Source organism: Anomaloglossus baeobatrachus, chromosome 4 (assembly GCF_048569485.1).
Source record: "Anomaloglossus baeobatrachus isolate aAnoBae1 chromosome 4, aAnoBae1.hap1, whole genome shotgun sequence".
NCBI classification, from domain to species: Eukaryota; Metazoa; Chordata; class Amphibia; order Anura; family Aromobatidae; genus Anomaloglossus; species Anomaloglossus baeobatrachus.
Window position 1 is genome coordinate 61,899,910 of NC_134356.1, and position 25,000 is coordinate 61,924,909.

At 45.9% G+C, this 25,000-nt stretch overlaps 1 protein-coding gene across 1 annotated transcript in view; it reads left to right on the forward strand.

Moving 5' to 3' along the window:
- MGAT4B (alpha-1,3-mannosyl-glycoprotein 4-beta-N-acetylglucosaminyltransferase B) overlaps positions 1 to 25,000 on the forward strand; it is a 511,447-nt gene that overhangs the window by 283,507 nt on the left and 202,940 nt on the right. The window contains exon 2 of the mRNA XM_075344381.1: positions 12,192 to 12,371. Within this exon, the coding sequence (XP_075200496.1) occupies positions 12,192 to 12,371 (180 nt within the window). The remainder of the gene's footprint in view (positions 1 to 12,191; positions 12,372 to 25,000) is intronic.

A 25,000-nucleotide genomic window follows, 5' to 3' on the forward strand; every position in this document is an offset into this window, starting at 1 on the left:
GTCAATATGGATTCTGTAGAGAGCCTTCCTACATGATTTAGGATCAGCAGCCAAACTAAACACTCCATTTGCAGACACGTGTTTTGGAGTATTAGCCCCTCCTTAGTACAAAGCAGGACATCTGATTTAGCTAGGTGAGAGGCCTCTCCACAAGTTCCTCCATAGATCCCAAGTCAGAGTGCCAAGCCATTGTAAGGAGACTTATAAGCCAAAGAATGCACTTTCCGTTTTTGCCTTTTTGTTTTTTGCTCCCCTTCTTCCGAGAGCCGTAACCTTTTTATTTTTCCGTCAATCTTGCCATATGACAGCTTGTTTTTTGCGGGACAAGTTGTACTTTTAAATTAAACCATAAGTTTTACCATATAGTGTACTAGAAACAGCAAAAACATTCCAAGTGTGGAAAAACTGCAAAAAAAGTGTGATGGCACAATAGCTTTTGGGATGTGTTATTCATGGTGTTCACTATATGGTAAAACTGATGTGTGGGTATGATACCTGAGGTCGGTGCGAGTTTGTAGACACCAAACATATATAGGTTTACTTGTATCTAAGGGGTTAAAAAAAAATTCACAAGCTTGTCCAATAAAGTGGCGCACGTTTTGCGCCATTTTCCGAAACCCGTAGTGTTCTCATTTTTTGGGATCTATGGCTCAGTGATGGCTTATTTTTTGCGTCTCGAGCTGACGTTTCTTATGGTACCATTTTTGCGCAGATGCTACGTTTTGATCGCCTGTTATTGCATTTTGCATAAAACTTGCGGCGACCAAAAAACGTAATTTTGGCGTTTGATATTTTTTTGCCACTGCGCCGTTTACCAATCAGATTAATTGATTTTATATTTTGATCGGGCATTTCTGAACGCAGCGATACCAAATATGTGTATATTTATTTATTTTTTAACCCTTTAATTTTCAATGGGGGTAAAGGGGGGTGATTTGAACTTTTAGTTTTTTTTTATTTTTTATTTTTTAAAACTTTTTTTTTAATTTTACTAGTCCCCCTTAGGGGGCTATAGCGATCAGCAATCCGATCGCTCTATCTGCTGATCACAGCTATACAGCTGTAAACAGCAGATACAGTCACTTCCTGTTTCCCTCTGCTCCCGGCCGAGGGAAAACGAAAGTAAAACTTCATAGCTGCAGGCATCATCACATGACCGTGTGCTACGATGGCAACCACCGAAAGTCACGTGATCATGCACGTGACTTCTGGTGGGGGCGGCGGTAAGTAAAAATCATGGCCGCGCGCATATAGATCTTGCTGCCAGACTTTGTCAGCGAGATTTAAGGGGTTAAATGTTGCGAGTGGAAGCGATTCCACTCGCAACATGCAGGCACACATGTCAGCTTTTGAAAACGGCCGATATGTGCCGACCGCCGCCGCCTGCCTGTGGCAGGGGGCGGGGCTTAACAGGACACGCTCCATGACGGATATATCCGTCCATGGTCATGAAGGGGTTAAAGGGTCAATATTGACTTACAGGATTGCTACATCCAATATGTGGCTAAGTCAATAATGTATGTCCTCATAACTGCTAATTCTATATCCTATAAATAAAGAAATGTGAGTCTGAGTGGCCCAGTGACCCTCCACCCCAGGGGTTACAAACTCACTGGATTTACAGCACTAGCTAAACTTGTATAATAAGGTATTATCTTACCTTTTTATTACCACCTTTTTTTTTACACCTTAAATGTTTCATCAGCTCTATAAATAAAACAGTGGGAAGTAGAACATTCATTCTTATTCCTTTGCAATGTGATACCTTGTTTCGCCACATATGTTGTGAGCGGGTCTATATTGTGTCTCTGTAACGTGTCACCTGTGCTTTTAGATTATTTTGTGTATTTTGCAAAAAAAATGATATTTTTCAGGGTCTTTAGTGCTCATTTCTCATGCTCTAGGTGTTGGATTTAAAGTGTAACCGTCATTTTAATTTTTATTTCATAAATGAATATACACATGAAAAGGAACATCTTTGTAATATATCTTAGACACATCTGCTTTTTTTCTCTGCCAGAATTGATCAGTCATGATCAAAATTCTCAAGTGTGAGAAATCTGTATTCAGTGAGGACTTTCCCATTACTGAGACAGGAGATGGCGGGTATTATTGATGGGATTTTATGTAGCTAGAAGGGGGAAGAGCTCTGCCTCTAGCTTCTCCCTCTGCCTCTAGCTCCTCCCTCTACCTCTAGCTCCTCCCTCTGCCTCTAGCTCCTCCCTCTGCCCCTTGCGCCTCCCTCTGCCTCTCGCGCCTCCCTCTGCCTCTCGCCCCTCCCTCTGCCTCTCGCCCCTCCCTCTGCCTCTCGCCCCTCCCTCTGCCTCTCGCCCCTCTCTCTGCCTCTCGCCCCTCCCTCTGCCTCTCGCCCCTCCCTCTGCCTCTCGCCCCTCCCTCTGCCTCTCGCCCCTCCCTCTGCCTCTCGCCCCTCCCTCTGCCTCTCGCCCCTCCCTCTGCCTCTCGCCCCTCCCTCTGCCTCTCGCCCCTCCCTCTGCCTCTCGCCCCTCCCTCTGCCTCTCGCCCCTCCCTCTGCCTCTCGCCCGTCGCCCCTCCCTCTGCCCGTCGCCCCTCCCTCTGCCCGTCGCCCCTCCCTCTGCCCGTCGCCCCTCCCTCTGCCCGTCGCCCCTCCCTCTGCCCGTCGCCCCTCCCTCTGCCCGTCGCCCCTCCCTCTGCCCGTCGCCCCTCCCTCTGCCCGTCGCCCCTCCCTCTGCCCGTCGCCCCTCCCTCTGCCCGTCGCCCCTCCCTCTGCCCGTCGCCCCTCCCTCTGCCCGTCGCCCCTCCCTCTGCCTCTCGCCCGTCGCCCCTCCCTCTGCCTCTCGCCCGTCGCCCCTCCCTCTGCCCCTCGCGCCTCCCTCTGCCCCTCGCGCCTCCCTCTACCCCCTGGCGCCTCCCTCTACCCCCTGGCGCCTCCCTCTACCCCCTGGCGCCTCCCTCTGCCCCTGGCTCCTCCTTTCTGTTTACATAGGATCTCGTCAGCACCTGCCACCATCTCCTATCTCAGTAATGGAAAAGTCTTCACTGAATACAGATTTTTACCTCCAAATTGAGAATTTTTATAATGACTGATGAATTCTTTCAGATAAAAAAAGCCGATCTGTCTGATAAGATACATTACAAAGTTGCTTATTTTCATGTGTACTATTCATTTATAAAAATTAAAATAATGGTTACTCTTTATTTCCCTGGACATTTCTTTTCATCCAATAGGTAACACCAGAGATTAAGTCCCCATCCTTCTGAAGAGGCTATTTGCATTATATACCCCTATTTTATCGCTCTGTGCCAGGGCTATGTGGGGCCAGCGATACCTATTGCAAGTATTAACTGTGGAGTATTAGACATAATGAACTTCATTTGCTGGATTTAGGGCTCTTAGTCTTTGCGTTGCACATTCTTACAGATTGGAGTACCACTCCAATTATTGTGGAATTATTACATTTCTAAGTGAACAATAAAACCAACATGGACGGTAATCAGCTGCTATTAAAACTTTCTAAAGCTGTCGGGGGAATAAATTGCTATTAATTTACATAACCAATCTTAAAAAAAAAATAAATTAAAAATTATAAAATAAAATGTATTCCCCATATCTTAAAGGGGTTATCCGGCTTCTTTGACTTTTTTTTTTATTTCCCTATTGGGCTACATTGGGGCAGGTAAGTAGATAGAGACCACTTACCTGTCCTGCTGTCAGCCCCTCTCCCCCGGCTCAGAGCGGTCATGTGACCGCTCCTGCCGCGATTTTGCTGCTTCCGGTCATTTCATGTCAACATGGGCAGGGCCATGTCGACATACAAATGTGGAAACAGCATGTTGCCTCCCTGCTGGGTGTCTACAGTGCGATGAGCCGCCCCCTTCCCTGCACCCTCCCACTCATTCCCCCGCACCTCTGTTACTCTCCAGTAACCTCCCCCTGCACTGCTGTGGGGTCCGTGACCTGGGGGCGGGGCCTGGCGGCAGCTGCCATGGTGTCAGCTCCAGCACCGGGCCCCCTGCCCAGGATTGCACATTCAAATGTACCGGCATCACAGATCACAGATGCCGGTACATTTGAAAGTGCTGATGAGAAGCAGCGCAGCGCAGCTTCTCATCACTGTCCCTCCGGCTGTCTGTGCTCTCTTCAGCACAGCGGTGACGTCACCAGTGTGTGCGTGTGCGGGTCAGAGCCATATGTGTGCGTGTGCGGTACAGAGCCATATGTGTGCCTGTGCAGAGCCATATGTGTGCGTTGCAGAGCCATATGTGTGCCTGTGCAGAGCCATATGTGTGCGGTGCAGAGCCATATGTGTGCGGTACAGAGCCATATGTGTGCGTGTGCGGTCCAGAGCCATATGTGTGCGTGTGCGGTGCAGAGCCATATGTGTGCGTGTGCGGTACAGAGCCATATGTGTGCGTGTGCAGAGCCACATGTGTGCAGAGCCATATGTGTGCGTGTGCGGTACAGAGCCATATGTGTGCGTGTGCGGCACAGAGCCATATGTGTGCGTGTGCGGTGCAGAGCCATATGTGTGCGTGTGCGGTGCAGAGCCATGTGTGTGTGTGTGCAGTGCAGAGCCATGTGTGTGTGTGTGCAGAGCCATATGTGTGCGGTACAGAGCCATATGTGTGCGTGTGCGGTGCAGAGCCATATGTGTGCGTATGCAGAGCCATATGTGTGCGTGTTCGGTGCAGAGCCATATGTGTGCGTGTGCGGTGCAGAGCCATATGTGTGCGTGTGCGGTGCAGAGCCATGTGTGTGCGTGTGCGGTGCAGAGCCATGTGTGTGCGTGTGCGGTGCAGAGCCATATGTGTGCGCGTGCGGTACAGAGCCATATGTGTGCGGTACAGAGCCATATGTGTGCGCGTGCGGTGCAGAGCCATATGTGTGCGGTGCAGAGCCATATGTGTGCGGTGCAGAGCCATATGTGTGCGTGTGCGGTACAGAGCCATATGTGTGCGGGTGCGGTGCAGAGCCATATGTGTGCGTGTGCAGAGCCATATGTGTGCGTGTGCGGTGCAGAGCCATATGTGTGCGTGTGCGGTACAGAGCCAGATGTGTGCGGTACAGAGCCATATGTGTGCGCGTGCGGTACAGAGCCATATGTGTGCGTGTGCGGTACAGAGCCATATGTGTGCGGTACAGAGCCATGTGTGCGGTACAGAGCCATATGTGTGCGCGTGCGGTGCAGAGCCATATGTGTGCGGTGCAGAGCCATATGTGTGCGGTGCAGAGCCATATGTGTGCGTGTGCGGTACAGAGCCATATGTGTGCGTGTGCAGAGCCACATGTGTGCAGAGCCATATGTGTGCGTGTGCGGTACAGAGCCATATGTGTGCGTGTGCGGCACAGAGCCATATGTGTGCGTGTGCGGTGCAGAGCCATATGTGTGCGTGTGCGGTGCAGAGCCATGTGTGTGTGTGTGCAGTGCAGAGCCATGTGTGTGTGTGTGCAGAGCCATATGTGTGCGGTACAGAGCCATATGTGTGCGTGTGCGGTGCAGAGCCATATGTGTGCGTATGCAGAGCCATATGTGTGCGTGTTCGGTGCAGAGCCATATGTGTGCGTGTGCGGTGCAGAGCCATATGTGTGCGTGTGCGGTGCAGAGCCATGTGTGTGCGTGTGCGGTGCAGAGCCATGTGTGTGCGTGTGCGGTGCAGAGCCATATGTGTGCGCGTGCGGTACAGAGCCATATGTGTGCGGTACAGAGCCATATGTGTGCGCGTGCGGTGCAGAGCCATATGTGTGCGGTGCAGAGCCATATGTGTGCGGTGCAGAGCCATATGTGTGCGTGTGCGGTACAGAGCCATATGTGTGCGGGTGCGGTGCAGAGCCATATGTGTGCGTGTGCAGAGCCATATGTGTGCGTGTGCGGTACAGAGCCATATGTGTGCGTGTGCGGTACAGAGCCAGATGTGTGCGGTACAGAGCCATATGTGTGCGCGTGCGGTACAGAGCCATATGTGTGCGTGTGCGGTACAGAGCCATATGTGTGCGGTACAGAGCCATGTGTGCGGTACAGAGCCATATGTGTGCGCGTGCGGTGCAGAGCCATATGTGTGCGGTGCAGAGCCATATGTGTGCGGTGCAGAGCCATATGTGTGCGTGTGCGGTACAGAGCCATATGTGTGCGGGTGCGGTGCAGAGCCATATGTGTGCGTGTGCAGAGCCATATGTGTGCGTGTGCGGTACAGAGCCATATGTGTGCGTGTGCGGTACAGAGCCATATGTGTGCGGTACAGAGCCATATGTGTGCGCGTGCGGTGCAGAGCCATATGTGTGCGGTGCAGAGCCATATGTGTGCGGTGCAGAGCCATATGTGTGCGTGTGCGGTACAGAGCCATATGTGTGCGGGTGCGGTGCAGAGCCATATGTGTGCGTGTGCAGAGCCATATGTGTGCGTGTGCGGTACAGAGCCATATGTGTGCGTGTGCGGTACAGAGCCATATGTGTGCGGTACAGAGCCATATGTGTGCGCGTGCGGTACAGAGCCATATGTGTGCGGTACAGAGCCATATGTGTGCGCGTGCGGTGCAGAGCCATATGTGTGCGGTGCAGAGCCATATGTGTGCGGTGCAGAGCCATATGTGTGCGTGTGCGGTACAGAGCCATATGTGTGCGGGTGCGGTGCAGAGCCATATGTGTGCGTGTGCAGAGCCATATGTGTGCGGTACAGAGCCATATGTGTGCGCGTGCGGTGCAGAGCCATATGTGTGCGGTGCAGAGCCATATGTGTGCGGTGCAGAGCCATATGTGTGCGGTGCAGAGCCATATGTGTGCGTGTGCGGTACAGAGCCATATGTGTGCGTGTGCGGTACAGAGCCATATGTGTGCGGTGCAGAGCCATATGTGTGCGGTGCAGAGCCATATGTGTGCGTGTGCGGTACAGAGCCATATGTGTGCGTGTGCGGTACAGAGCCATATGTGTGCGTGTGCGGTGCACAGCCCGATGTGGGGCTGTTATTTGCAATGCTGTAGTGATACCAGGTCAGGTGCTGGGGCAGAATACTGACAGGGAATGTGTGTGCAGGGGGCGGGGCTGGACAGTGAGGCCGGGCGGTGACAGCTCTGACTGAGGTTCAGCACAGGAAGTGGTCATGTTTGCTGGAGCTGAATGTAAACAAGAGCTGCAGAGAATAAAGGGATAATTCAAGAGGAACAAAAGTTAGAAAACAAAAAATAACAATGTAGGTGTGATTTATATGACAATACAGCACAGATAAACTCAAAATTTTTTGTTAAGCTAATGTCGGACAACTCCTTTAACACTTTGGGGAAATCTTTTGTAGAACGCTGTATTGTGCCGTTGACTACACTGGCCGTTACCATTCCACTTGTCCAAAAGGCATATCCCTATAGAGTCTGACACTGTCCAATAAATGGGCTTGTCAGTAGTGTATGACCCTACATGATTCGCAAAGATTACTAGTCTTTTATTAAGGTGGGCTTTCCCTGGTCAGGACCCTCCTAATCTCCCAGAAAGCAAAAGTAGTTCCAATATACTGATCCATTTCTCCCTCAATGTCCTATTTCGGAGCGGGTCCGGATAGCCCAGAAACACGTTGGCTGATCCACTGATATTACCGAGATTGGACAACTTTGGCGTAAAGTGTCTGGGGACCTCTATGGAGTAATGTGTCTGGGGACCTCTATGGAGTAATGTGTCTGGGGACCTCTATGGAGTAATGCATCTGGGGACCTCTATGGAGTAATGCGTCTGGGGACCTCTATGGAGTAATGCGTCTGGGGACCTCTATGGAGTAATGCATCTGGGGACCTCTATGGAGTAATGCGTCTGGGGACCTCTATGGAGTAATGCGTCTGGGGACCTCTATGGAGTAATGCATCTGGGGACTTCTATGGAGTAATGCGTCTGGGGACCTCTATGGAGTAATGTGTCTGGGGACCTCTATGGAGTAATGCGTCTGGGGACCTCTATGGAGTAATGCGTCTGGGGACCTCTATGGAGTAATGCGTCTGGGGACCTCTATGGAGTAATGCGTCTGGGGACCTCTATGGAGTAATGCATCTGGGGACCTCTATGGAGTAATGTGTCTGGGGACCTCTATGGAGTAATGTGTCTGGGGACCTCTATGGAGTAATGTGTCTGGGGACCTCTATGGAGTAATGTGTCTGGGGACCTCTATGGAGTAATGTGTCTGGGGACCTCTATGGAGTAATGCGTCTGGGGACCTCTATGGAGTAATGCGTCTGGGGACCTCTATGGAGTAATGCGTCTGGGGACCTCTATGGAGTAATGCGTCTGGGGACCTCTATGGAGTAATGCGTCTGGGGACCTCTATGGAGTAATGCGTCTGGGGACCTCTATGGAGTAATGCGTCTGGGGACCTCTATGAAGTAATGCGTCTGGGGACTTGAACAGTTCTCACCAATCCAGTGCATAAATCTTGATCTATTTCGGCTGGAATAACACTTTAAATCAGTGCACACTCTATCTGAAAATCTAGTGATCATTTATGTAACGCTCACCACCAAGGGGGCGCAGGTACACTGGAATGGTGTAGAGTTCCTAGGTGTAGTGAGGTGTTTGCCCTCTAGGGGTCACTAGTACCAAGGCAGGGCCGGTCTGCAGAGAAGTCGATTAAGCCGAGTTTCATAAGCCGGGAGGTCATGTCAGTACAGAGGAGCAAGAGAAGCGGAGGTCACGTGGAAGCCGGTGGTCGGTAAGCCACGAAGTAGCGTCAGTTACAGAAGGGTAGTAGAGCTGTGGTCAGATAAGCCGTGGTTGGAAGCCGAGAGGACAAAAGTACAGAGTAGAGAGCGGGGCCAGGGTCACAAAGCAGGTCAGGGAGACAGGCAGTACAGACAATACGGGAGGAACGGAGGTCAGGTAAGGAACTCAAGGTAACGGGACAAGATCAGAACAACTCACAAAAACCAGAAGCGTACACTGCAGAGCAGGAACTATTACTGGCGGCGATCCTGGTGAAACTGCTCTAAGATAAGGCAGAGCGATCACCTGAAATGCGGCACAACCGAATAGGCCCCTTCCTCCGAGCCTGAACCCGGAGAATACAGACAAGAAAACACCTAGGACATTAGTGTTTGAAAAAAAAACACATGAAAGCCGCCATAGAAGCTATTAAACCATTTTGCAGTCAAGGACTCTTTAATTTCTTTATTTGCAGATAAATAAGCCGCTCATGTTGTAAAAGAAACGTTTCGCTTAGTCCATCAGGGGTGCCATAAAATCACATTATTCCCTCTTTCAGAGTAAATTAAAGGTATTTACCAGGGGTAAAGTAAGAAATGTTAAACATTTCCTTGTATAAAAGCAGGCACTTACATTGTGTACTGGTTCTATTGTAGATTTGCTTCTAATCATTCCGGAAGAGGTGTTTTACTGAACTGTACGACTTCCTCATTATAGCGGGTTTCAATGAAATCCTAACAGATTAATAAAGCATACGGTGATGACTGTTCTGTCTATTGCCCTGAGATGTTGGGGGAGGGTGAGAAGGTGGAGTATGACTAGACAGGTTGTATTGTGGAAGGTTATAGACTCAAAAATCATAAAAATAAAAAAAAATCATCCTTTAACTGCAAATTGTGACGTTTTTGCGCTTTCTTTATTTTCTGTTTGGAGTTGCTGTTGGCATCGCCTGTCAGAATACTGTAAGACTAGCCCAGCATGTGAGTCAGTAGGGTCTGCCAGACGCTGTTAACCTATTATCTACCAATGTCTTTTGTTTGGGACGCCTAATCTTTTGCTTAAAATTCATTAAATTAAATTAATCATTAATTAATTTATTCATTAAATTCATTAATTTTGCTTAAATTTCATATTAATTTTTAATTTTTTTTGTTTTTCAATTAAAGTCTCATTTAATAAAATAAAAATGAAAATGAAAATTTCTAATTTTGCAAGTAATGGGTTAATATTTATCATAAAGCAGGCCAAAAAGAACTGGACAGCAAAAGGTTCATGGTGGAGGACTTTAGAGTATTCCCTATTCACTTATACAGGTATAGAAATAAGTGATGCAACGTTTCGCTTACAACACCCTTCTTCAGGCTCACTGTACATGAGTTAGGGAGATCCAGGATATGGCACGTGCTTCACCTCCACAGAAAAAAAAGATAAAACTGGAAACAATAATACATCCACACTACAAACTGTCTAAGATTGTAACCTGCTATGGTTCTTTTGACCGGAAGCCCACCCTACACACTGTATCTCCCTAACTTATGTGCAGTGACCATTGCTTACACTCCAGATTAAGCGTGTTCCATCCAAAATGTTGCGCCACTTATGTTCCCTCTGTGGCTTGATTAGTGGATAAAACGTTTCCGCATGCTTTTTGTGTGGCGTTCCTTCCTCCTATCTGCTCCAGTTTTATAGAAGCTCAGTGGTTGCTTCTAAAGGAGCTGGCGTCCTGTACCCTTTATATTATTTCCTAATGGTGCGCTGCCTACTCTGATCATGATACAATAGAACAAGTCAGCCAATCCCACTAATTGCAGTGGGCTGTGCTCACTAATGTGAATGGGGGGGTTTCCAGATGACCAACCGGGGATGTTTGGGAAAACAATTGGGAATGTTCGATTTCGTTTTTTTGTGCTTCTGGGAGATTAGATTCCGAAAGTTGTTTAGTGGCCATTTACAGCTCTCTACCTAAAGAAAACATACGTACTCCTGGCCAGTAAATGTGCATTTGTGTATATGTACGAGACAGGAGAGATGTCTGTCACCCAACAGCTGTCAAAGGTGTATGAGCACTTTGAAGGCCTTGTTACATTTTGACAGCCATCCGCTGATATCGATGGGCTGAGCTAATGTGTATGGGGGCCTTCTGACTAAGCTGACAGGTAAAATTGGGAGTAGTAACAATCCGGCAAGTCCGATCTCAGACTGCTGATCCTTTTTGTTCTCGGCGAGATAAGCCACTGCCAGAGTTGTCCGGCAGCGTCTCGGAACACAAACTCTCGGAATAGCAAGTGCTCATGTGTATAGAGTAGTTAGGGGAGAGCGCTGATGTTTAATGATCATCCCAAAATACCTATCTATTGTGTATGCTCTATCCTCAATTATGTCATGTTTCTATCAGTCTATTGAGATGTATGTTTTATCTTGAACGCCAATTTAAACATACAGTATATGCATATATATATATATAGATGTATTCCATGTGAAAAGAGACGGAAGGCACTCACCAGATATGCGGTAAAAAAGCTGTTTTATTCAACCATCAAGTCAGGGGGAAAGGCGTGAGGGAGGTGGGTACACAAAATCTGTCGGATGATGGCCGTTGTCCGACGGATTGTGTGTACCCACCTCCCTCACGCCTTTCCCCCTGACCTGATGGTTGAATAAGACAGCTTTTTTTTACCGCATATCTGGTGAGTGCCTTCCGTCTCTTTTCACATGGACTGTATGGATTGTTGTCTTTTGGAATGAGCACTGTGGCCAGAATGCAAAGAAATTTACAAGCCATATAATGCGTGTATAAACCTGAAATAGGAAGATTGCTCTGTTAGCTCGCTGAATGGTGCCAGTGTTTCCTGCTTTCTTTGTTTTGTATATATAGATGTGTTTTGCAAAAAAGTAACATCTTTTACGATATATCTTGTAATATACTCAAGAGCTGCATTTGTAATTCTGCTGGTTGCTTTAAGAAACCGCTAACAAGCTTATTGCTGAGCTACCAAAATGCAGATATTATGCTACTTGTTTCATCACGTTGTGTTTAGGTGATTGCTGTGAAGTTTGCAAGAAATGACTGGAGATTTCACCTGTGAAGTCAACCGAATAGTCAGTGCAGCTCTGGACTGAAGCCGAATCCCAAGATTATTAACGGAATATATTTACTGAGCTCCTCGGCTTTTACATAGAGTAATTGTAGACAGAACTGTGTTTTAATTTTTTTTTTTCTTGAATTGTTTCTTTTAAAAATGTTGCATTAGTTTCTTAATGCTTTTTGCATTTAATTGGGAAGTCTGCGAGGAGATTGGGGGAAGGTATATATTTAGGGTTAGCTTGTGCCAGAGGAGCTAGTTGCAAAGTAATCCCATACGGAACCGGCAGTGTTACAGTCCTCAGCCTCAGAGTCCGCGCTGCAGATCCATCTTCTTGGCTTGGTTTACCTCCGACTTTGATCATGTTTTGTTTTTTATTAAACTATTTTTTTTTCCAAGTCTGTTAGCCCAATTTGCTCTGGAAAACCAGGCTAACCTTTCCTCTTCCATTTTTCAGGGGATGTGGTGGATGTCTATCAGAGGGAGTTCCTGGCCCTCAGGGATCGACTTCATGCTGCTGAACAAGAGAACCTGAAACGATCCAAGGAGCTGAACCTGGTTCTAGATGAGATTAAAAGGGCCATATCCGAGAAACAAGCCTTACGCGATATCAACCGGACGTGGAGCAGCTTATCTGGTGAGATTCTAGCTTCTAAGAGAACAAAATCTTGTGATTCATTTCTGTCTGCCCTACGTCTTCTGCTCACACCGCCGCCGAATGTTAGATATGACAATAAAGGAATATTGGCTGTATTTTCTACACCGTTATCTTTCTCTCCATTTTATGTTCCTTTTAACAATGCTGACAGTTTTACAGTTACTATTCTATATGACATACAGCCTAGAATATGTTTTAGGGATAATGAGGACATTTTGAAAGTATATGACTGCTATAGTTAGGTGAGATATATATAAAAGCAGATGGGTGTTCTTTGGGTGCGTATGCATGTATGTATGTATATGTATGTATAGGTATGTGTGCGTGTATATATACAGTATATATGTATATACTGTGTGTGTATGTATATACAGTTTTATATAATATATACAATACAGCCATATGAAAAAGTTTGGGCACCCCTATTAATGTTAACCTTTTTTCTATATAACAATTTGGGTTTTTGCAGCAGCTATTTCAGTTTCATATATCTAATAACTGATGGACTGAGTAATATTTCTGAATTGAAATGAGGTTTATTGTACTAACAGAAAATGTGCAATCCGCATTTAAACGAAATTTCACCGGTGCAAAAGTATGGGCACCTCAACATAAAAGTGACATTAATATTTTGTAGATCCTCCTTTTGCAAAAAATAACAGCCTCTAGTCACTTCCTGTAGCTTTTGAGTTCCTGGATCCTGGATGAAGGTAGATTTGACCATTGCTGTTTACAAAACAATTCCAGTTCAGTTAAATTTGATGGTCGCCGAGCATGGACAGCACGCTTCAAATCATCCCACAGATTTTCAATGATATTCTGGTCTGGGGACTGGGACGGCCATTCCAGAACATTGTAATTGTTCCTCTGCATGAATGCCTGAGTAGATTTGGAGCGGTGTTTTGGATCATTGTCTTGCTGAAATATCCATCCACTGCGTAACTTCAACTTCGTCACTGATTCTTGCACATTATTGTCAAGAATCTGCTGATACTGAGTTGAATCCATGCGACCCTCAACTTTAACAAGATTCCCGGTGCCGGCATTGGCCACACAGCCCCAAAGCATGATGGAACCTCCACCAAATTTTACTGTGGGTAGCAAGTGCTTTTCTTGGAATGCCGTGTTTTTTTGCCTCCATGCATAACACCTTTTTGTATGACCAAACAACTCAATCTTAATAATCAGTCCACAGGACCTTCTTCCAAAATGTAACTGGCTTGTCCAAATGTGCTTTTGCATACCTCAGGCGACTCTGTTTGTGGCGTGCTTGTAGAAACAGCTTCTTTCGCATCACTCTCCCATACAGCTTCTCCTTGTGCAACGTGCGCTGTATTGTTGACCGATGCACATTGACACCATCTGCAGCAAGATGAAGCTGCAGGTCTTTGGAGGTGGTCTGTGGATTGTCCTTGACTGTTCTCACCATTCTTCTTCTCTGCCTTTCTGATATTTTTCTTGGCCTGCCACTTCTGGGCTTAACAAGAACTGTACCTGTCTTCTTACATTTCCTTACTATGTTCCTCATAGTGGAAACTGACAGTTTAAATCTCTGAGACAACTTTTTGTATCCTTCCCCTGCAACTATGTTGAATAATCTTTGTTTTCAGATCATTTGAGAGTTGTTTTGAGGAGCCCATGATGCCACTCTTCATAGGAGATACAAATAGTAGAACAACTTGCAAGTGGCCACCTTAAATACCTTTTCTCATGATTGGATACACCTATGTCACGAACAGCCGGGGGGTCACTCAGAAATCCCCCGCGCTGTCCACGAATGTCACGATCGAGGGGTAACAAGCGGGAGTCACCCCTCCTTTATACCTCCCGACCGACAGACAGAGCACGTGACGCGCTCTCTAGCGCCCCTCTTAGTCAGGCCAATTATGGAATTGCCCCACAATAAGCAAGGAGGCCGCTATTCTACTTATGCCGATGATTGAAGGGCTCCCGGTGAGAGTGAGGTGCATATTCCCCCGACCTCCGCGGACGGAATATATAAAAACCTCTCCGAATCTCACTGGCTGCCCCACAATTATCCTTGGCACAACTTGCTGCCACCAACCGATTTACGGTAACTATTAGCCGAACACACAGGCGTGGGGTTCAAGATCGAGATAACAGAACAGCCCAATATTAATTATATAATTTAATCGGCCTAAGCCACACTAGAAACTACAATATATACAATAGGGGATCTACAGAATATACATAGGTCAGAGTACAGTTACAAGCAAGATATGGATTACAAACAGGTATACAATTCAATCAGTTACCTTGTGCGTCTGGCCACAGGGGGGCGCTGTAGACCAGGTTTCTAGGATCTTTCCCACAGATGTTTCCTACACGTGACCCACTGGGAAATGGTCGAATTGGGGTTGTCAACCTGGGCAAATCCAGGTCCCCTCCTACCTTAGTGACCTCACAGGGAAGCACTGCCACTCCCCCTGCATTGAGTCAGAGTAATATCCCAGAAGGGGCTATTACCCGCAACTCCGGACTGGGAGGTCTGATCGGGACGGTTCTGGTGCCATCAGATCCGCCCGGGTCCCCTCTGCATTTTGAGTCCAAGCACGACTCATTTACCAGACTCCTACTAGCAGTTCTCTATATCTCGCTGCCCCAGGGTGCCACATAGACTTCGAGGATATGCACAGATTCGGCTCGAAGTCCCGATTCTAACGATGTAGGGGGTGTATGGCTGAGACGCACGGTAATATCATAACTGTGTATGATATTACGGAGCCAGCAGTATGCTCTCCTGCGGTGACTAGCTTCCTTTTGGTTTCACCAGGTCACTGTCCACTTTTTTTGATGAGTGGACACAGCTCCCAGGGGGTCTTCCTCTCTCTCTTTGTGGTAAAGGCCTGAGAGGACACTAATCTCCATATCAGAGGAGATGGCCTTCTGCTGGGTGAGTGGAACACAGACCAGTTCCTCTGACACCTATCTGCTAAACAAACCATTTATCCCTGTGGTAACTTTTCTGATTGAATGAGTTGTGTGAAGGAAAGGGGGGGTGACACCAGGAGAGGGCTTCCTGACTTGACTTGAATATCATGATCTATCGTCATATCTCCGGATTTACCTCACACCTGCCTATGACGTTCAAAGCTCAATGAGGTTACAAAACCAATTTAGTGCTTTAGTAAGTCAGTAAAAAGTAGTTAGGAGTGTTCAAATCAAGAAATTGATAAGGGTGCCCATACTTTTGCACCGGTCAAATTTTTTTTTTTTTATCATAAAGGTTTTTATTGAGTTTTCAGAAAAATACAAACTTCTCATACAACAACATCAAGAACAGGAGCATTGAGTAGCAAGAGGTGGAATAGCCTCGAGCCATTATCAGAATATCAATCTGGGACATTAAATACCCCTTACAACAACAACCTGAACATAGGAGCAGGGAGGGAGGGGGGAAAGAGAGGGGGTGGGGGAAGCAGCTCTACAAGACATTCTTAGGCATAATCAATTTATTTATGGTGTAGGTGTCGGTATCTGGGGGAGGGCCGTTGCATAAAGGGAAGTGGCCCACGGGTGCCATTGTTTAAGTCTCACCGTTCTCTTCTCTAGGTTGGGGGCCAAGTTGGTTTCGTATAGCCAGTGTAGGTTGATCCTCTCAATTAGATCTCTTTTTGTAGGGGGGCTCACCGACCTCCACTTGTATGCCACACAGTACCTGCCAGCTATGAGAATGTGAGAAATGATGTTTTTTAAAAGATCCGGGATCCCATCTAAGCCAATGTGTAGCACCGCTAAGGTTGGGTTTGGAGAAAGGCGGAGACTAGTAACCTCATGGATTAGATTGAACACCTCCTGCTAGAAGTTAGATAACTTAGGGCAAAACCACCACATATGACATAAGGTGCCCCTGTGGTTGCAGCCCCTCCAGCACAGTGGTGACACATGTGGGGAAAAAGAAGCCAGTTTAGTAGGGGAGTTGTACCACCTCAGATGAACCTTTTTTAATTGCTCTATATGATTGAGACAAGAAGAGAACTTGTGGATCCATTTTGAGGCCGCGAACCATTCTTGCGGCGGAAGCGGAGAAGCTAGATCTTTTTCCCATTTGAGCATATACGGCAATTGTTTGTCCGGTTGTGGGGAGTTTAGCATATTATGGATATATGAAAGGCCTCTGATTTTGCTATTTTGAAAGAATTTTTTAATTGAGGCGTGGTCAGCTGTCGTGGGAGCCGGGAGATGAGGAGCGGACTGAAGAAAGTGACGTATTTGAAAAAACTGGAATAGACTGTGTCGGGGAAGGTTAAATTTATCACACATTTCTGAGTACGGGAGTAGGACGCCTTCTCTATAGAGATCTGCTAGGGTGATTGGACCTCCACGTGTCCAGGCGGCAAGATTCAAGTTCGGAATGAAGGCTTCTAGCGATCTAAGGGGAATGCTGGGACCTAAAGCATGTGACACTGGCTTGCTCCACAAGGACCAAGCTTTCTTTAGAGCTGCTGTGGTGGGTAGAAGATCGCCGGGGGGCGAAGGGGTTAGGAGCAGGGAGTCTATGAATTGTTTAGGGGAGTGGACCTGTGCCCAGGTGTACTCAATCTGTAACCATCTTAAGTCTGAATCATTCCTCCACCAATCTCGAGCCGGTTCCAGGATAGCGGCTCTGTGGTATGTTAGAATATTAGGAATACCCATTCCTCCACCACTTAACGGGGCATGCATGCATCTCAGGGCTATTCTAGGTTTTTTCCCAGCCCATATAAATTTACTCATGAGCGAATGAATTTTGGTGAGATACTGTTGCGGAATTGTTAGGGGCAGGCACCGAAGTAAGTAGATAATTTTTGGGAGGCAGATCATTTTAAAGGTCTGCATTCTCGCCACCCAAGAGAGCGGGAGAAGAGAAAGGCGAGTAAGTTCTCTATCCAGTGAGGTGTGCAGGGTCAGCAGATTTTTCCGGATCACGGAGTGTAGCGGGGCCAGTATAATACCCAGGTAGGGGATACCCTCGTCTTCCCATTTGAAAGGGTAAAGATGAGAAAGAGTGGCTCTAGTTGAGGCGGGCAGGAAGAGCGGAAAAATTAAGGACTTGGTAATATTAAGCTTGTAATACGAGACTTGAGCGAAGGAGGACAGGATCTCCATTACGTGTTTTAGGGACACCTCTACATTAGTGCAGGATAACATCACATCATCCGCATATAGACTAATCACATGGTTTGTACTCCCCACTCTAATCCCCGAGATCCGAGGGCATTCACGGATAGTCTGCGCCAGAGGCTCTATAGCAAGGGCATAGATGATAGGGGAGAGCGGACACCCCTGGCGTGTCCCATTGGATAATTCAAAACTCCGAGATATAAATCCGGATGCCAGAACTTTGGCGTTAGGGTTAGAGTATAGTGCCATTATGGCGGTAAGTATGGGGCCTTCAAATCCAAACTTGGCCAGTACAGATTTCAGATATCCCCAGTGCACCCTGTCAAACGCCTTCTCTGCGTCCAAGGACAGGAATACACTGGGGATTTTCCTCCCCTCAGCCACCGCAATCAGGTCCAGCATACGTCTCGTCCCATCTTTCGCCTGCCTCCCCGCCACAAACCCCACTTGATCCGGGGAAATCAGTGATGGAAGGACTTTATGTATTCTAGCTGAGATTATTTTGGCGTACAATTTTAAGTCGCAGTTTAGGAGGGATATTGGCCTGACGTTTCCTGGTGATGTAGGGGGTTTTCCTGGCTTTGGCAGGGTAGTTATAATGGCCTCTAGATTATTTGGTGAAATATCTGCTGTGGCTCGCCAAGAGGAGAAAAGTCTCAGGAGGAAAGGAGACAGGGTTTCAGTGAATTGCCTATAATAGGAGTTAGTGAGGCCGTCTGGGCCTGGAGCTGAATTTCTTTTGGCTGTGATCACCGCCTGGCGAACCTCTTCCAGGGAGAAAGGGGAATTTAGTTGCTCTAGATGTACTGTAGATAACCGAGGAAGATTAATATTGTTTAAGAAGGAATTAATTGCCGATTGGGTAGGCTTTGGGGCATTGGGGTCATTTTTAAGGTTGTAGAGAGACTGATAAAAATCAGCGAATGCATTGGCTATTTCCGTTGGGTTGCGTATTGTGGCATTAGAACCCGTCACGAGGTATTCAATTTTGTTTTGCATTTCTCGTTTTTTAACCCTCCTGGCTAGTAAGGCACCCGCCCTGTCACCCATCATATAGTACCGCTGTTTGAGGGATCTTAAATTTTTCTCATAGTCTACCATCAGCAATTGGCGGAGCTGTGTTCTTAGTTTCCTGAGTTCGTCAGATGTTGACATGTTTGGGGCAGATTTATTGTGGGCTTCCAAAAGCGCTATGTGGGACAGTAGAGCTTTGGAAGTTGCCTGACGCCTCCTTTTCTCCCTAGTGGCAATTTTGATGAATGACCCCCTAATAAAGGCCTTGTGTGCAGACCATAGCGTTTCCTCTGTCACCTCCTTGTTGTCATTAAATTTAAAAAACTCTGCGAGGTCGGCCTGCAACTCCTCAGAGATTTGTCTACAGGCCAGGAGGGAGTCATTCATGCGCCACCGGGTAAAAACGGGCGTGCGGCTTTGCTCCTGGACTGTCAGGTATATGGGGGCATGGTCCGACCAAGCTATAAGTCCAATTTTTGAATCTGAGCAATCCAAAATAAGTGAGCTTTCAACCAGAAAGTAGTCCAATCTGCTGTATGAGGTGAACCGAGGTGAGAAGAATGTGTAGTCCCTCTCATTTGCATGTTGGTATCTCCATATATCATGGAGATGCCTTTCTGAAATTATTGTGATCATTTCCTTCCTCTTTACAGCAGTATTGGAGCAATCCAGAGTGCTGGACATTAACATGTTAAAATCCCCGCAGATTATTTGCTTACCCTCTGTAACGGATGAAAGCTTGGAAAGAAACCTCCGCAGAAAGCTGATCTGACCAGAGTTGGGGGCGTAAAGGGTTGCAATAGTATACTTAGAGCCATTTATGGAGCAATTAATAATGGCGTATCTACCTTCAGGGTCTAAATGTTGGGAATGTAGTGTGAACGCAACAGTATTTTTTACACAAATGAATACTCCAGCCTTTTTTTTTTTCCCACAAGCCAGCAGTATGAAAGGAAATTTAGCATTATTTAACCTGTGCGAGTCCCCTTGGAGGAGATGAGACTCTTGACCACAAATCACGTCACATTTGGATTTAACCACTTCCCGCCAAAACATGGATCTCTTGGCTGGCGAGTTCAGGCCCCTAACATTTATAGACATACAGTTCAGTACCATTGTACATGAAAAAAAGTCTCTTGCCTAGAGCTGCGGGGGGAGAAAGGAAGGTTAGGCAGGAAAGAGATAACACTGACAACATTAACATCACTAACATTACTGATGTAGGGAGCATCAGTCCACATAGAAAAAAGCCCAAAAAGGGGGCCTGCGGTATGGTGGAAATGTACCGCCATGGGGGCTCAGGGTCCTGGTTGAACAGAACCAGCGGACCTTAAAAGTAGCAACTAAGTCTCAGCCGCGACTCAGACATATCACATAACTCACGCGACGGACCAATCTTCATTCACTTTATCCCTTTGGGATGATCCTGTGGCTCTTGGAGATCTGGCCGGGAGATTTGCCATGTTCCATGAGGATAGGAGCTTTGCCAACTGTTGTGGGGAATGGCAGACGTGGGTGTTTCCTGCACGGAAAAGCAGGATCTTTACAGGGAAACCCCATCTATAGGATATAGCTTCATCCCTGAGAATTTTGGTATAAGGGGCAAATTCCCTCCTTTTTGCCAGGGTTCCTGCAGACAGATCCGGAAAAATGGACAGGTGCTGGAATTGCTCAGACAGAGGCGGCCTCCTTCTCAGGGCTTGCAGCAGGGCTTCTTTGGTCTTGTAAAAGTGCAGGCGAGCCAAAGTGTCCCGGGGGGCATCAGCACTGAGGGATTTAGGCTTAGGGACTCTGTGTATTCTGTCCACCAGGAAATCAGTTGCAGACAGGTCTGGGAGCAGCTCCTGCAGCAAGGAGCCTAGAAAGCTCTGCAGCCCCTTGTCTGGTATGTCCTCTGGAATTCCTCTGATTCTTATGTTGTTTCTGCGGGACCTGTCCTCTAAATCCAAGACCTTGGTATGGAGCTTTTGCACTTGTTCCTCCAGTGCTGCATTGGCATCAATGAGGCTATTGTGTGACTTTGTCAGCTCCTGCATTTTAGTTTCAATGTGTGCTGTGCGACTGCCTATGGCAGTGATATCTCCCCTCAGCTCAGCCACCATATCTTTCCAATCCTGCTGCAGTGATGAGCGGAGGGCACTGAGCAGTTTCTGCATGGTACCTTTGGTAAGCGGTATATCTGCAGCGTCTGTGTCCAAGTCTGGGCCTGCTGTGGATCCCCTCCTGGATGAGCGTGAGGAAGCTGTGGAGGAGGATGCTGCTGCCATTTTCCCTCTTCCCGTGCTGGAGAAGAAGTCTGTAACTTTCGCCGGGGATGGCTTCTTCTGGGACTTTCCCCTTGGCATGCCACGTTCCTGGGTACCTCCGCAGCACTTTCCCCCCGTGTGCAGAGAGATTGGTGCCACTGGTGAGCCGCAGTGAGCCGGTTAGGAGTCGAGGTGGCTGGAGCTCAGCAGCTAGGTGACCGGTGCCATTAGCAAGCAGCGCACCGGTCAAATTTTGATTAAATGCGGATTGCACATTTTCTGTTAATACAATAAACCTCATTTCAATCCAGAAATATTACTCAGTCCATCAGTTGTTAGATACATGAAACTAAAATAGCTGTTGCAAAAACCCAAATTGTTATAAAGGAAAAAGGTTAACATTAATAGGGGTGCCCAAACTTTTTCATATGACTGTATGTATGTGTGTATATATATACATGTGTGTGTGTGTGTGTGTGTGTGTGTGTATACATATATTATATATATATATATATATGTATATATATATATATATTAAATAAATAAATACACAGTTCAGACCAAAAGTTTGGACACACCTCATTCAAAGAGTTTTCTTTATTTTCATGACTCTGAAAATTGAAGGCATCAAAACTATGAATTAACACAAGTGGAATGAAATACTTAACAAAAAAGTGTGAAACAACTGAAAATATGTCTTATATTCTAGGTTCTTCAAAGTAGCCACCTTTTGCTTTGATTGCTGCTTTGCACACTCTTAGCATTCTCTTGATGAGCTTCAAGAGGTAGTCACCGGAAATGGTCTTCCAACAGTCTTGAAGGAGTTCCCAGAGATGCTTAGCACTTGTTGGCCCTTTTGCCTTCACTCTGCGGTCCAGCTCACCCCAAACCATCTCAATTGGGTTCAGGTCTGGTGACTGTGGAGGCCAGGTCATCTGGCGTAGCACCCCATCACTCTCCTTCTTAGTCAAATAGCCCTTACACAGCCTGGAGGTGTGTTTGAGGTCATTGTCCTGTTGAAAAATAAATGATGGTCCAACTAAATGAAAACCGGATGGAATAGCACGCCGCTGCAAGATGCTGTGGTAGCCATGCTGGTTCAGTATGCCTTAAATTTTGAATAAATCCCCAACAGTGTCACCAGCAAAGCACCCCCACACCATCACACCTTCACCTCCATGCTTCGTCGCACAAAGACACGGTGGTTGGATCCAAAGATCTCAAATTTAGACTCATCAGACCAAAGCACAGATTTCCACTGGTCTAATGTCCATTCCTTGTGTTCTTTCGCCCAAACAAGTCTCTTCTGCTTGTTGCCTGTCCTTAGCAGTGGTTTTCTAGCAGCTATTTTACCATGAAGGCCTGCTGCACAAAGTCCCCTCTTAACAGTTGTTCTAGAGATGTGTCTGCTCCTAGAACTCTGTGTGGCATTTACCTGATCTCTAATCTGAGCTGCTGTTAAACTGCGATTTCTGAGGCTGGTGACTCGGATAAACGTATCCTCCGCAGCAGAGGTGACTCTTGGTCTTCCTTTCTTGGGGCGGTCCTCATGTGAGCCAATTTCTTTGTAGCATTTGATGGTATTTGCCACTGCACTTGGGGACACTTTCAAGGTTTTCTCAATTTTTCGGACTGACCTTCATTTCTTAAAGTAATGATGGCCACTCGTTTTTTTCTTAGCTGCTTTTTTCTTGCCATAATACAAATTCTAACAGTCTATTCAGTAGGACTATCAGATGTGTATCCACCAGACTTCTGCACAACACAACTGATGGTCCCAACCCCATTTATAAGGCAAGAAATACCACTTATTAAACCTGACAGGGCACACCTGTGAAGTGAAAACCATTTCTGGTGACTACCGCTTGAAGCTAATGAAGAGAATGCCAAGAGTGTGCAAAGCAGTAATCAAAGCAAAAGGTGGTTACTTTGAAGAACCTAGAATATAAGACATAATTTTCAGCTGTTTTACACTTTGTTAATTATTTCATTCCACATGTGTTAATTCATAGTTTGATGCCTTCAATGTGAATCAGAGTCATGAAAATAAAGAAAACTCTTTGAATGAGAAGGTGTGTCCAACAGCTTTGAAGTCTGCCTCTTACGCTGACAAACATTTTTGCACAAGTCTCTTTGGGTATTCATTTCTTGAAATGCATCTCTTATGTAATTTATCAAATCACTGACTATTTTTGTTTTTCGACTATAAACTTTGTCCTTGAATACTCCCCAAAAGAAAAAAAATCCATTGGTGTCAAGTCTGGTGAACGTGCCGGCCAATCAAGTGGGCCTCTTCGGCCAATCCATTTATTAGGAAATGTTTAATGAAGATACTCGCGGACTACTCTTGAATGATGTTGAGGGGCCCCATCTTGTTGGAAATAAAGGTCATTTGAATTAGGCTTTTGCTGTAACTGGGGAACAACTTGATTCATTAGAATTTCGGGATACTTATCTCCTGTGACTGTTCCATCAAAAAATATTGGTCCTAAAACACCAAAACTTGAAATACCACCCCAAACATTGACACCAGGCTCATTTAGCTGTTGCTCTAATGTTAAGTGCATGTTCTCATTATACCAGTAAATACAACTATGTCTGTTAGTATGGCCGGATAATTTGAAAGAAGCTTCATCACTCCACTTAATGTTATCGAAAATTACTGGATTTTCTTCAATTTCGTTAAGCATAATCTCACTAAATGGCAGCCGTCTGTCTGGATCATCCTTCAATTAACCATGAATTAGACATGGACGATAAATTTTCCACCCAATAGATTTCAGGATTCGCATGATAGAAGCTCGTGAAATTCCCAATTCTAAAGAGACTCTTCTGGGGACTTTTTTGGACTCTGAACAAATATTTCAGCAACAAATTGTTTATCTTCTGTACAGGCTGTTTTGGGTCGACCAGTTTTTGGAGCATTAAGGATTGAGCCAGTGGCATCGAATTTGTCATCGATGTGGTAAATGGTTTGTCTCTTTGGTGCTTGAATTTCAAATGTTTCAACCCAATTTGCTCTAACGTTTACAGCATTTTGAGATTTCTAATACTATTTTAAAATCCATTTTCTTTGATCTGTATTTAAATTATTTGCCTTTATGGGTTATCTGAATTTTCTGAAAAGAAAACCGATTTGGGGGAGATTTATCTCTGAAAACTGGATCTGTGAACGGACTCAGTTGCCCTCAGCAACCAATTAGATTCCACCTTTCATTTTCCAAAGAGTCTGAAGAATGAAAAGTGGAATCTGATTGGTTGCGAAGGGCAACGGAGTCTATTTCACTTTACAACATGTGTGATAAATCTCGCCCTTCATAACCCTATTACACATACTGTCCACCTACTTTTTGACCACCATGTATATCACAACACCGGGCCAAAACCCCCAAAATTTACGACTATACTATTCTGCACGTTTCAAAAGCAAGTACCCCCTTAGATACAGGATTGGTTACACCTAGGGTACATACACCCGAATTAACCTCATATGCCAGTACAATCCGATTTCAGCTGAGCCAATCTATCATAGGTTAATTGAATTTTACCTCTTGTATTATTCATAGTAATTTCTCACTGATTTTGCAACTTTCTCCATTGGTTCGATTAAAGGGAATCTGTCAGTAAGATCAACCCAGCCAAACCGCATGTATGTGCATGCAAGGCTTTGGAATGTAAATTCCTAGACACCTTAACATTTCACAGCTGTAATTGGGAAATTACATCATGCAGACACTGATAATTTTATATTTAAACTTACACTATAGTTCAAAAGTTTAGGGCCACTTAGATATGTCCTTATTTTTGAAAGAAAAGCACTTTTTTTTTTTTTCTTCAATGAAGCGAACATTAAATTAAACAGAAATACTCTTTATACATTGTTAATGTGATAAATGACTATTCTAGCTGCAAACGTCAGGTTTTGAATGCAATATCTACATAGGTGTATAGAGGCCCATTTCCAACAACCACCACTCCAGTGTTCTAATGGTACATTGTGTTTGCTGTGTTAGAAGGCTAATGGATATTTAGAAATTCCTTGAAAACCCTTGTGCAAGCATGTTAGCACAGCTGAAAACAGTTTTGCTGATTAGAGAAGCTATGAAATTGACCTTCCTTTGAGCTAGTTGAGAATCTGGAGCATTACATTTGTTGGTGCCATTAAACTCTCAAAATGACCAGAAAAAGAGAACTTTCATGTGAAACTCGACAGTCTATTCTTGT